General features: G+C 44.0%; 1 protein-coding gene across 5 annotated transcripts in view; it reads left to right on the forward strand.

Moving 5' to 3' along the window:
* The window catches only part of VPS13D (vacuolar protein sorting 13 homolog D), an 88,058-nt gene that overhangs the window by 70,392 nt on the left and 5,092 nt on the right, over positions 1-12,574 (forward strand). For all 5 annotated transcript variants that reach the window (XM_042883340.1, XM_042883345.1, XM_042883341.1 and 2 more), the window contains one exon: positions 11,237-11,368. In XM_042883340.1, coding sequence (XP_042739274.1) covers positions 11,237-11,368 — 132 coding nt within the window. The remainder of the gene's footprint in view (positions 1-11,236; positions 11,369-12,574) is intronic.

Genomic DNA, 12,574 nt, shown 5'->3' on the forward strand with positions numbered 1-12,574 from the left:
TGCGAGACGTTACTGGTCAGCGTGTGAAATGTATTTGGAATATTTCTGAAATCAGTTGGCTGTCTCTGTCCCTTCTTGAACTTGACCCAATTTAACTATTCTGGAGGAGTGGGAGCATGAAACCAGAGTGTTTGGATGTACGGCTGCCACATAATGCTTTATTAGTATTGGACAGGTGTCCTTACTTTCACATCTGCTGCATATGAGTGTTTTTAAGAGGAAAAAGCTAAACAACCAATTACTGGCTTGCATTAGGTGTTGTTCCACTGCAGATCTGACGTTTTGCATATATTACACATGATGGAGCATGCAAGCTAGGCTTGGAGCAGTAACTTGGTCTCAGTTGAGGTCATTAAACTTGAAAGCAAACATCTTACCTGTTTTTTAAACGTGATTCTTCAAACCAGAGGATTGGAGTTGCTGAGGCAGTTCTTTAGAGCTCCCAGTTGCATTTCACTTCTGATTTTTGTGCAGTCTCCATATTTGCAGAATTCTAGATGCTTTCCATTGCATTCCAGCAGGGATCGCTAAGCTTTAATTAAGACTTGTGCAACTTTCTTCTGTTTAAAACCTTTTGCTCTGCCATGACAGAGGGAGTCCCTGCTCTTACAACTGACTGAAAGACTGCTTTAAAAAATGGAGTGGTCACTGGGTTCACCCCTATTCATGTTCTAAAAACAGTTGTCTTATTTTTTTACACAAATATTTTCCACAAAGCATCAATGTTCAGCTGGACGTCTGAGGACAGAAAGGTGCCCCTGGCTGCCTGCAGGCTGTTGGGTAAGGGACAGAGGGGGCAAGGAGCACTGGAATGGAATGTTGTGAGGGGAGGGCAGATGAAGGAAAACAGAAGACATGGAAGTGAATGGCGCAGGGCAGTTAACAGAGCAGAACACGTGAGATTATGTTTTTCTTTAGATGTCTATTCATTATTATCAACGAACAGCTTCAAAAAGTGAATACTGAGGTCTTATTGTGATGGTCTCCGCAAAACCAAAGCTCCTGCTGGCACCTCGGTACGTTACATCTAGGGGCAGGTGTGCTTCCACCACTGGAGTGAAACACAGAGCTTCTGCATGCGACAAAAACCTGTTCCTGGAACCAGGATTGCAACAGGAATCAGATTTAGCTGAATTTCATTGAGTGCAATAACTGGTTTTTCATTGAAAAGGTAAAAGCTTGTGAGGAAGAAGCATTGTTGCATGAGAGCAGACTTGCTCACTTTCAGATGCAGCACTTCTGTGAAGACCTGGGGAAGCTGCTTCTCCTTAGACGAGCAGACAAAATAAATACAGCAGATAAATACACTCAGCAGGTGAGGTGACACCCCAGGTGCTGTTGTGGAGCTGGTGCAGCCCATCAGAAAGTCAAGCAATTTCACAGACCTTCTTCTGGAAAGAGCTGAGAAATCCCTTGCTGGATTTAGCACACATTTACTCCATGAATTACACTGCAAGTGGCAGTTAAGAGGGCTGGATTCACTTCACAAAATGAAATTCATATATATTCATATACCATGTGTGTACTTGACAGCATTTAGCTGTTAATTTCATTTCCTTAGGATTTTTGACTAATTAGATACAAATTTATTTACTGAAAGGAACACATCTAGACAGGGAGAAAAAATGCTTTCCTTAGAAACCCTTGTATTTCTGCAGCCTGTGTGTTCTGCCAAATTATTTCAGCAGCTTTTGGAGACAAGAAGGAGAAAAGTAAATGGAACACTGTATTGTTCTGTGTATTTCCTGTCTTCTGGCGTTTGCGTAGTTTATAGATCCTTCCTTATTCAGGAAGCCCTCTGCTAAGAGGAGCTGCTGTTACACTGGATTTCTGTAATAGTTCTTGGTTTAAAACAACTGCACAGAGCTTCACACTTCATTGGTGTGCAGAGATGCAAATTGTGTGCAAAAGAAAACCTCAAGTGGAATTGAGCAGGCTTTGAAAAAAACAAAACATCATATTAATGTGTTATTATCAGCCAAATGAGCTAAAAAGTCTTCAAAGACCAGGCAAGAAAGGACTCGGAATTTTCACTCGCAGGTCTACTTACTTAGAATTAGGTGAGATGTTAAAAGCATATAAGAACCAGAAATGAACAAAAGCTTTATTCAAAACAGACGTGTCTGTTGGAATGCATCAGGCCAAATCACCAGACTGCATTCAACCAGTCGGACTTGATCCCCAGAACTGAAAACATTTAATGCACGTTCTGTGGGTTTTTATAATGTCTTTTGGCCATGTTACGAGTATTTTCAGTTCATAAAAATAGTAGAAAAGATGAAACTGGTGTTAATGCAATAGGAATACAGCGTTTGTTTATTTACTGGAGCACAAATGGCAAGAGCTGCTCGCCAGTGCAGTGGCTGTATGAGCTCATGTCCTGGAATACCTGGCTGTTGTGCCAGAGGGGCGAAGTCTGGTACAGCAGGGCTGGGGCAGCTGTCTGGGAATAGGTTTTACTGGCCTGGTACTGAGGAAGCAAAGCACAGATGTTTTCAGTACGTGTGCATCTTATCTTACCCATCATCAGTAGGAGTCCCTGTGGCTTCCCGTGGACATTTTTGCTCCTGCTGCCTGTATTTGGAATGCCATCTTTCAAGTTCTTTCCATTCACTTTCACTCCTGAGTTTGCCTTGCTATCATTTCAGAGATGATAATGAAGATGATAATGATTATGTCCTTCCTCTTTTTGTCCTGTATCATAGAATCACAGAATCCTTAGAATTGAAGGACCTCTGAATGCCATCTAGTCCAGCTCCCCTGCAGTGAACAGGGACAAGTGTCCTTTAATTACTGCAGTAATAAAGCTTTGAGTAGAGAGCATGTGAGCACACCACGGGGCCTGCTTCTGCTCTGAGACCAGGCATAGAGATGGAGGAAACGTCTGTAAGGCACAAAGGGGAAATCTTCTTTCCCTCTGTATTTCCAGTAGTTTGGTGTGTTAGAAGAGTCACTTCCTGCTAATTCCTCCCAGTACCACAGCATCATCTCCGAGGTGTCTCCATAAATATGACAGAGATGTGACAACCTGCTGATGGACCGGTGCTGTCTGCCTGACAAGCTTTGTTTTCCAGCTAAAGCTGCAGCACTGCTGCAGAACTGTTTGCAAGCAGCACTTTGAGCCAGATTAGTTTGGGTTTGTAGTTACGTAGTAATTACAGGCTTACCTGAAAGCAAACGACCTTGTGCCCAAGGTATGTGCTGACATGCTGTTAGCCTGTTTACCTGTTGCTAGACAGGCTTTTCTTTCCTTTGTCATTAATGGTGAGGGTTTATGTTCAGTCCTAGTCCGGAGTCCGTATATAGGGGCCCAGGGCCTGCTGGGATAGGGTTTTACACTTGTGCTGTCCTTTTGCCCTTCCACTGAACTCTTTTCATTTCAGTCATGAGCAAACAGTCAGTGCCTGAACTAACAACCCTGCAATCCTCCAAAGCACGCCTCGCTTACAGTACCAAACAAAGGGAGGCCTGCGTGGGCCGGCCCAAGCCAAGGAATGCAGCTTCGGGGTTCTGCTCCATAAATTTAACCAGCACGACAAAAAGGAGATAATATGAGCCTTCGTGATGATCTGAAAGGGGGAGGTTTGTGTCCCATTGATTGCGGTCTGGCCTATTGCCAGGCCCCGAGCCTGACCGACAGTTGAACCATATCGTTAAGGCGTGTAATACAGCTCAAGTCTTGTACAGCAGCCAATGAGTACATATCCAGAGGGCAAAAGTTTATAAAGAGTTGAGGCTGTCCTGTTTAACCCTCTCACACTGCATGTAATATATACTGCTGCCATTCAGAAATAGTCCCATTGCTATTAAAAATGTAAACCTTCAACTTTCTTTACTTGGAAGAAATACATGTGTGTCTGATTTCTAATGTGCAGCAGATTTATAAAGTGATCTGAGAAAAATATGTAAAACTGATCCTTCAGAAAAAACCAATCCAACCCCCCCTTTTTCTTTTTCCACTGCTTTATCCATAGTTGGTTACTTTTGTTGAGATGTCTTCTGGTTGCTATACGGAATCTTTCATACAGATGGAGCTATTTATTGCCTTGATGTCACCTCATTTAGCATGTGGCTGGTATTTTTATAGATAATTTTTTCACCTAATGTTGCTGTTAACATGTGGAGCGCTCTTTAGCAGTTCTGGAAGTGCAGCCAGTTGATTTAAATTGCTTTTGCAACTGTTAGTGCTAAAGAGCCAAACAGACGTCCCGAGGAGTTGTCATTCAGTGACTGTTGTGCTGGTGGGCTGCAAAGGGCACCACGTGGAGTGTGGAGAGAAGGTGCAGAGGGTGAGCACGGCCCATTTCACATAGTCCTTCATGCACAGCTGATAGTTAACGCTGGGTAGCAGGCAGCGGTTTGCATTTTGCACTCCAAGCGAAATGACCACTTCTGCAATTACTGTCAGTGGGCGTTGCTTGGCCAGCATGGATGGTTTGTGATGGCACCACTGTAAACATGGACGTAATGTCAGCAGACCAGGCTTAGAAGTTTCAAGACTTTGCGCTGTGTCGCAGGGCAGAGTGACAGTGTGGTCCTGAGCTCTTCAAGGCCAAATTCAGCTCTTCTTGTTCAGATGGATGCTGGAAAGAAAGCGCTGTGAAGAACCTTGTCTTTTACACATGGAATCAGAGGGTGAATGGGAGCAGTTTTCAACACGTCTGTGAGACAAGAAACTTCAAGGCCAGTAACATGACTCTGTGATCAGTTCAGCAAGAGCCTGGGATAAACTGGAAACTGAGAAGGCAGTGTTTATTTACATATTTTTTTTCATCTCTTAATCTCGATGATACCAAAGTGCTTGAAGAAGCTTGCTGCACTATTAGGTAAGGAAGTACCAAAGGTTGAATAGTGAATGATGTGCTGAGTACTGCAGTTTTTCAGTATATAAACACATGCAGCTCACACAGACCTTGCATTTCTGATAGGGATGTCTTAAGGATGTGCTGTTTCATGAGTACATCTGCTGCTCTGCTGTTTACAAGGAAGTGATCCTTACGCTTTAACTTCTCGCTTCCTTTTGAAGTGGGAATCATTAGAGATTGTATACAATCATAACCCCAGTGAATAGTACTCAATTTTGGTTTGATCTTGTACACAAAGGAAAGGGGGAGGGGAGAAAACAGCTCCATCTCAAAGAGGCTGGCAGGAACCGCCTGCATGATAAGCAGTTCCTTCTTCAGCATGCTGTTCTGTCTGAGAGTATCCTGAGTCAGATAAAGGTCCTCTGTATCTGAGCTCGTAGATCCATCCAGAGAGCAGGGATTTGACTTTAAGTGGGAGGTTTTAACCCGAGGCACCGTTTATTTGTGTGTTTCTGCCTGAAACGAGCATTCTGGGAACACGTTTAACGAGTACAATATATTCCATGCATTTGCTGGAATAAACGGTGCATATAAGCTTCCTCAGATATGCAGTCAGCAGGGAGCTGTCTGGCTCAAGATTTTACACATTCTTGCATCTAACTGAGATACTATAATGCCAAATCCAATATCCAGACTGCACTGTGTGCGCGTTTGTAACACACCTTAAAAACATCTGTCTGAATTGGTGAATGAATTCCATCACAGCTCGCTGGCTTCAGGTGGCAAAGTCCTTTTCCAAGAAACCATCTGCCCGCTGGGAGCTGCAGCTCCAAGGCCCAGCAAGTGGGCAATAATTCTTCAGTCAGGAGGTGCAGCTTTACCTTCTGCCATGAAATCGTGATGGTCGTAAGGTTGTGTGAAACTGAGCCCAAGTCACGTAACGTTCGCGTTCTCAGACGCAGAGAACACACAGTGGTAAAGGTGGAAGATGTTCCAGCTTATCACAGGGGTTCAGCATTTGAAACAAAGTACAGTTAAGGACATCACTGAGGAATTGTGGCAATGGTGGATTTTTAGTACTTTGCAGAACTGCGATAGGAAATGCAGGCCTTCCCAGCAGCGGCGTACGTTTATTTTCATTTCTTATCCCGCGGTACGACTGCGGTGTCTGTAGTTCTGCTGTGTTGCTGAACTTTGAGGTTATTTTTCAACTGACTGTGGCGCTTCTGAGTGTGCTCACACTGTGTTCTCCTGTTGTGGACTTCAGAGATGGTTAAGCACTGTCTTTGTCCTGCTTTCTGTGGAAATACACATGGCTGAAGGCTGCAGGTGGAATTCAGTCTGAACTCCAACTGAGGCGGGTATTTTAGCTGGTGCGTATTTTACAATACAAGATGTAAGACTATTCTTCTTTTAATTTACTGGATGAAGTCTCTCCTCCATGTCTGAAATGCACTCAGACCCCCACAGACAAAGCACGCACTGTATTTATGAAGCAGACTTTTTCCAGAGCCACGTAAGTAACAGGTTTAGTATAATTTCTCCAAAATACCAGCAGCAATTGAGTTGTTCCATAGGCTCATACTGCCTGCCAGTTTTCCTTTGTTTGAACTAAGGTTGCTTTATAATTATTGCAGTGGGAGGAAATTGTTCCCAGGCTGAAGGTCAGTATTGTGAAGTTACAGCCCTGAGGAGGCTTCCAGTGATAGATTTTATGCAAACTTGGAAAAAAAAAACCCACAGGTTTATACAATGGAAACAGTGACAGGATTTGAGCTACACCAGAACCAGTGAGTTTATTGCTCCAAACAGGTTAGAAGGACAAGGCTGTTAGACTGCAGCACCTTTATGAACGCCACGTATTGATGAAAAAGCTGGAAGGTTTTGGCAGCAAGAACTGGGGTCTATTACTGGGACTGTTAATGGGAAGTGTGGGAGAGGGCTGTGCATACAGACACCTCTCAGAGCTGCCATGGCTGATCTCTGCACTGCTGGTTGCCAGCCAGGATTTAGTGGAGGGTTTGGGTGTCAGTCAGTCCAGCAGCTGAAGCTTCTGTGAAGAGCCTCTTCCATTCAGCATTGCTTTCGGAATGCCAGAATTATGTCTGCTTGCACTTACAGCTGTTGCTTGTGCTGGGCTTTGGGTGTCCTCGTGCTCTTTTGATTACAGATCAAAACCTGCGTGCAGGTTATAAGCTCAAGTTGAGCTTCTCAAATAGGTGAATAGTTGCCAGTGCTGCTCCTTGAGCAGAACAGGAGGTGTGAAATTCAGATAAACATACTAAGTGAAGTTACACTGATTGCTGTGTTGGTCATGGGTAATAACAACTACTTCAGTAACAATAACCTCTTCTATTAAGAAAGGTTGAGGGAACAGGGCATGTTTAGCTTGGAGAAGAGAAGGCTTTGGGGAGATCTGATTGAGGCCTTCCAGTACTTAAAGGGTGCGTATAAACAGGAGGGGGAACGGCTGTTTGTGGGAGTGCATGGTGATGGGACAAGGGGGATGGTTTTAAAGGGAGACAGGGGAGGTTTAGGTTGGATGTTAGGAGGAAGTTTTTCCCCCAGAGGTGGTGAGGCACTGGAACAGGTTGCCCAAGAAGGCTGTGGATGCCCCAGCCCTGCAGGCATTAAAGGCCAGGCTGGATGTGGCTCTGGGCAGCCTGGGCTGCTGGTTGGTGACCTGCACACAGCAGGGGGCTGGAGCTGGATGAGCGCTGTGCTCCTTTGCAACCCAGGCCGTTCTATGGCTCTGTGACAAGTACAGTCTGGTGCATTTTTACCTGTATCATTTGTGCAGTGTTTTGTTTTAACGGACTACGTGTTACCTGTTGCTGAAGTTTGTTCCCTTCTGATCTGAGTTATTAGGCAGCAATCTGCTAGGAAATGTTTAGGCTCAGAGACTCTCAAACGTGTAACAGTGACTCTCAAAAACACTGCATGTATACCCCACTGAGAATCACATCTGATAGTGTATTACAACCTGTGGTACAGGATCAAAGATAAAACATAGTTCACTAAAACGTGCTTTGTCTCTTGCAGAAGTTTTTGCAGTCTGAGTTGGTAAACAGTTCTCTCAGCAGTAAAAGTAAATACCTTCTGTACATCCCTGCACTGTGATCCGTTTGAGTACAGAAATTCTGGTTGAAAGCTGGTGGACTGAATCACATGAATTCTATGAACTGTTAAGCAAAAGCCAATTAACACCACTGGCTGTTTTTAGAGGGTGTACGGCCAGCTGAAATGAGATTCTCCACTGTTCAGCTTTGTATGAACAGTGAAGAGCTGTAATGTGTGCCTCAACCTTCTGACACCATTTCCAATCTCTTTGTGTCTCCATTCAGCAGCGCTCCTCCCTGCTGTGACTAGTAGACATGAGGGCATTTCTGTCTTGTATTGCCTTTTGTGTGCTTATTAAAAAAGAATCAGCAAATCTGTTGAGTGCATGTTTAATGTAACACAGATGTGGGCACACCACCGTTCATTCTGCTTTACAAGTCTTCACTTTTTGCATTTCATCAGTATTGCTTATTATTTACAGAACGTAACTTGAGATGGTTGAACAAATTTTTAGATTAAAATTAAATAAAAAAGAAAAAATAAAAAAGAAAGGGTTGTGTGGAATGTTGTTGGCTGTCCAGACCAAACAGAGCAGTTTGCCAAGGGGCTGATGGACTCAATCAATGCAATTTAGGCTAGCTCTAGTGAAACTTCATTGAAAAGCAGCCGCCTTCGTACCACCAGGATGAACTTTTGGCATGGAGGCAGTAAGTGCTGTACTTTCAATACTTAGAATCATAGAATCATAGAATGGCCTGAGTTGCAAAGGAGCACAGTGCTCATCTGGTTCCAACCCCCTGCTGTGTGCAGGTCACCAACCAGCAGCCCAGGCTGCCCAGAGCCACATCCAGCCTGGCCTTGAATGCCTGCAGGGATGGGGCATCCACAGCCTCCTTGGGCAGCCTGTTCCAGTGCCTCATCACTGGAAATAATAGCATGGAAAAAAATAGCATGGTTGAATGTTTATCTGAAAGTTGGTTAATACAGATACCGTTACGCAGCGTTGTTGCTCATAATAGGAAAAGTGTCAGAGTGAAACATTGATGATTGGCCCACAGTGTGTTAAAAAGAGCACGCTGCTTCACAGATGTACCCTTCACACTGAGTTAACAGCAAGTACAAGCGCTCTGGAGGGGTTGAACAGCCCCAGGGCTTCTTGGGTAAGAAAAGCACTGCTATTGTGCTGCTTTGGAAAGTGAGGAAGCAGTACAAGTAGCAATATGTGAATATTACAGTGGCTCAAACTTTTTAGCTTATTTGGTTTTGCATTTCATAAACAGAAATACACATTTTGCTTGCTGGTTGTAAGAATATGGTAGAGAAGGTGGTCAATATGTTCACTTCCTATGTGGATTCCAAAATAGAATGATACTGCTATGCAGCTGTGCCTGCTATAGATAAATCCTGGTTCTAGCAGGAAAATGGAAGGGGCAGGAGAGGTGAACTGCTCTAAAGTTGCAGTAATTAATGCTGTGGTTCTAACAACTGTGTACAGCTGTTACTCAGCGGAATCATTGTAACTGGGATAGCTTGTGGCAGTCGTGTTTACCTCGTGCTTAGGTTACTTTGGTTCAGATAAATGCTACTAAGGGAAGAATACAGTTTTAAGACATTACAGTTTTGCAAATGAGGGAAACAAAGAACCTCCGCAGCAAACTGAATTTTCATACTGTTATTTCTCTGTAATTAACAAATGTCTTACCAAATCCCAAGCAGTAAAGCAGCAAGAACATCTGGGTGCAGAGGTACAACTAAAATTGGATAACATTTGACTGGTATTATTAACAATCACATTTGTTATGGTTCCATAAACCTCTGCTTTGTTTTGTGTTCCTTAATTTGGAGAATTCCCACTTTTCATTTCATTCTTCCCATCTTAGCACAGCCGTAGTTCAGCTGAAGAGCAGTCACTGAAGTCTGCATCTTTTTGTCCTCCCTGAATTCCTCAGGAGGATCAGTGCTCCTGAGCCACTGGAAAGTGCTGTGCAGGTCGGGGATGTAATAATCTCATTAACGAAATTGGAACTTAGCAGGTAGTCACAGTGCATTAGAACCATAAGCTGGCTGATGTTTTAGTCTGCTGTGGTGGGAGCCGCTACCTTTGACTTCTCTACCTTGTTTGCAAAATACATGGCTGATATCAAACAGAGCAACGATAGTCAAAACACGGGGAGAGAGGTCAGTCACCCAACAGGAGGGCAGCAAAGATATGTAAAAGATTCTCTTCCAACAGTATTTACTGCAGCCAAGAAGGGCAAAAAAAGTTGCCTGCCACGATTAAAAGGCAAGGGTGTCAAAGACTGGAAGGAAAACACATTGTAGAAGCGTGCATGTGTTTTAAGCCTGGGACAGGATTGCTGAAGGTGAAAGGTAACAAAGAAACAGGGCTCCAGAGAAAACATCTGCAGAAGGCAAAGCTTAGAAGGCAAGTGCTCTTGTGTGCTATTGCCAAGCAGCTTAGGAAGAAAAGCCATCGTTACATGGGATTTTCTTCTGCTATCTTTTGATCAGAAAGCATAGAAGCAGTTCACTGTACGGAGTCTTTACAAAGTATCAAGATGGGAAGTAGAGTGAAAATGGTGCATTTGGCTTGAAACACCAACAGCAGCAGCCTGGGAGGTACAAAAGCCATGCAGCAATCCCAGAGCAATGCTATTGGGAAGGGACAGGGAATAAAACAGGGCTGTGCTGCCTGTAACACAAATCTTCATGGGTAGGGCGTTCCAAAAGCATGAAGGAATTCAGAATATTATTTTTTAACAAAATACTGCTAAGGGAGGAACCTACCCTGTGTTTCTTTAGCACTATGGCCTGTATCAACCTCTGGTATCTCAGGCCATATATGTCTTTTTATTATTGTCATTTTTAATAAATGCTCAGGAAAAGGTAAAGTATGCTAAACCTTGCTGAAAAGGTTCTGTTTTTTTCTCTTGTTTTAACTTCACTGCATGCCCCTATTTCTGTAACCCTTCTGTTTTCAAACTACTGGCAACTGTCTGTTAGTGGCAGCTCCACCTCGGTCCGTGTGCGCCTATTTTCTGTAGAGAAGTGAGAAGAAATGGTCAAATCAACTGAACTCTACTAATAACAACAGATCAAAAACCTTGTGGATGGTACACTCAGCCTGTTTCTTCATATTAATTCAGGACGCTGCCCCTTGTGTGTACCTGAGATTTGAAATGTAAAGCCTCGTGAATAGATGCTGTGTCTCAGATCCATACGCCGTATTTGTGAAGACCCTGTATTCTCCAGAGGCTCAGTCGCACCTCCTATTTCAAAACAAAGACAACTCTGTGTGCTGATAGGCTTAAGTGGAATTAAAAGCCCTGCTGTTGCACAAAGTCATTTTTCTGCATCTATTCTGCATGCAGGACACAAGCAGAGAGAGTAAGAAAGCCTCGCTGCTGCAGAGGACCCCAAGGGCTCTTGCCTCGCTACTCAGAAAGTGAAGCAGAAGGACAAGAACAGCTGTTCAAACTGACTGACAACATCCAGGATGAGTTGTAAGTCCTGATTTACGCAGTTATTTAAGTAGTTGCATTTGCTACCATTGTAGCTTTGTGTCTTTGGGAAGGAGATGAACATTACTTCCCATGCACACACAAGGCTGTTTCAGGTGTTTTCTCTTGGTACTGACTCACAGCACGCCCCAAGCTCCCGGTGGCTTCCACAGCAGCCCTTCCACTGACTCTACAGCAGTGTCATTGCAGGTGCCACAGGGTCCTGGGCTTCACTTGTTGCTCACTGTTGATCTCACACGGCATGCTGTTTCCAAAAGAGCTGCAGCTATGGCTTCTCCTCTCTCATGCCTTTTAATGATTCCAATGTCCTTCTATCATCACAAAAGATGAAATTTCAGCTTCTAAGTAAATAGCATTTAACATGTATGTCCAATGCAGGCTAACCCCTGCTGTGCATAAACACATGCTGCTGGAACCTGTATTCCTTGCGCAGAGGCACATTCTTCATGCAGACAGAACTGCTATCTGCACCTTTGTCTGTCTCTGTTGCCTGCTGTTTCTCACAGCCCAAGGCCTAGCAGAGCAGCTGGAGGCTCCATGGCAGCAGTATGTGAATCACACTGTTGGGTGCACGCTGAGGTTGTGCTGCTATAGATGTGAGAGAAGCTAGTCAGATGCCTGTGGTACGTGTTGCTCCTAAGCTAAGGCTGTTAGCAGTCAATGAACAAAACCTGCACTATAAACACTGGTGGTTTTTCTTCCCAGAAAAGTCAGTGTGGAGTAATTGGAATGGGTAATGCACGCAGAACTGATGATGCATCTTATGTTTGAATGCCCTGGATATGGGTGCATGAAAGCAAGCGAAAACAGCAGGTTTTTTGGTCAGGTTAGGCAGTACAAAAAAATCCATACTGCATAAATGCAAGAAAGTTATCTGTTCGTTTGTCAGGTTGCTGGGTTAGGTGCTCATGGCATCATTCCTTACTTAACCAAATTTCTCTCTCAGCTACCTGCACAGCTGTTTTCAGTAGAGAGCATGAGACACTGTGTTTTGCACTATCAGAGTATTTGCTCTGAGTATCTACTTCACATCAGAGCATTTCCAATGCAGAGCCGTTAGTTAGAATTGGCTTCAGTGCCTAAAGAAAAAAATGGCACCTCGTGGTAAAGCGCTCAGGGGAGTTTTCCCATTTGCTGCACTGTCTCAACTCTACCAGCATCAATAATGAGGCACTGAAAGCTGTGTGC

The sequence above is a fragment of the Lagopus leucura genome, unplaced genomic scaffold, assembly GCF_019238085.1.
Source record: "Lagopus leucura isolate 7727_CA_CO unplaced genomic scaffold, USGS_WTPT01 Super-Scaffold_100037, whole genome shotgun sequence".
NCBI lineage: Eukaryota > Metazoa > Chordata > Aves > Galliformes > Phasianidae > Lagopus > Lagopus leucura.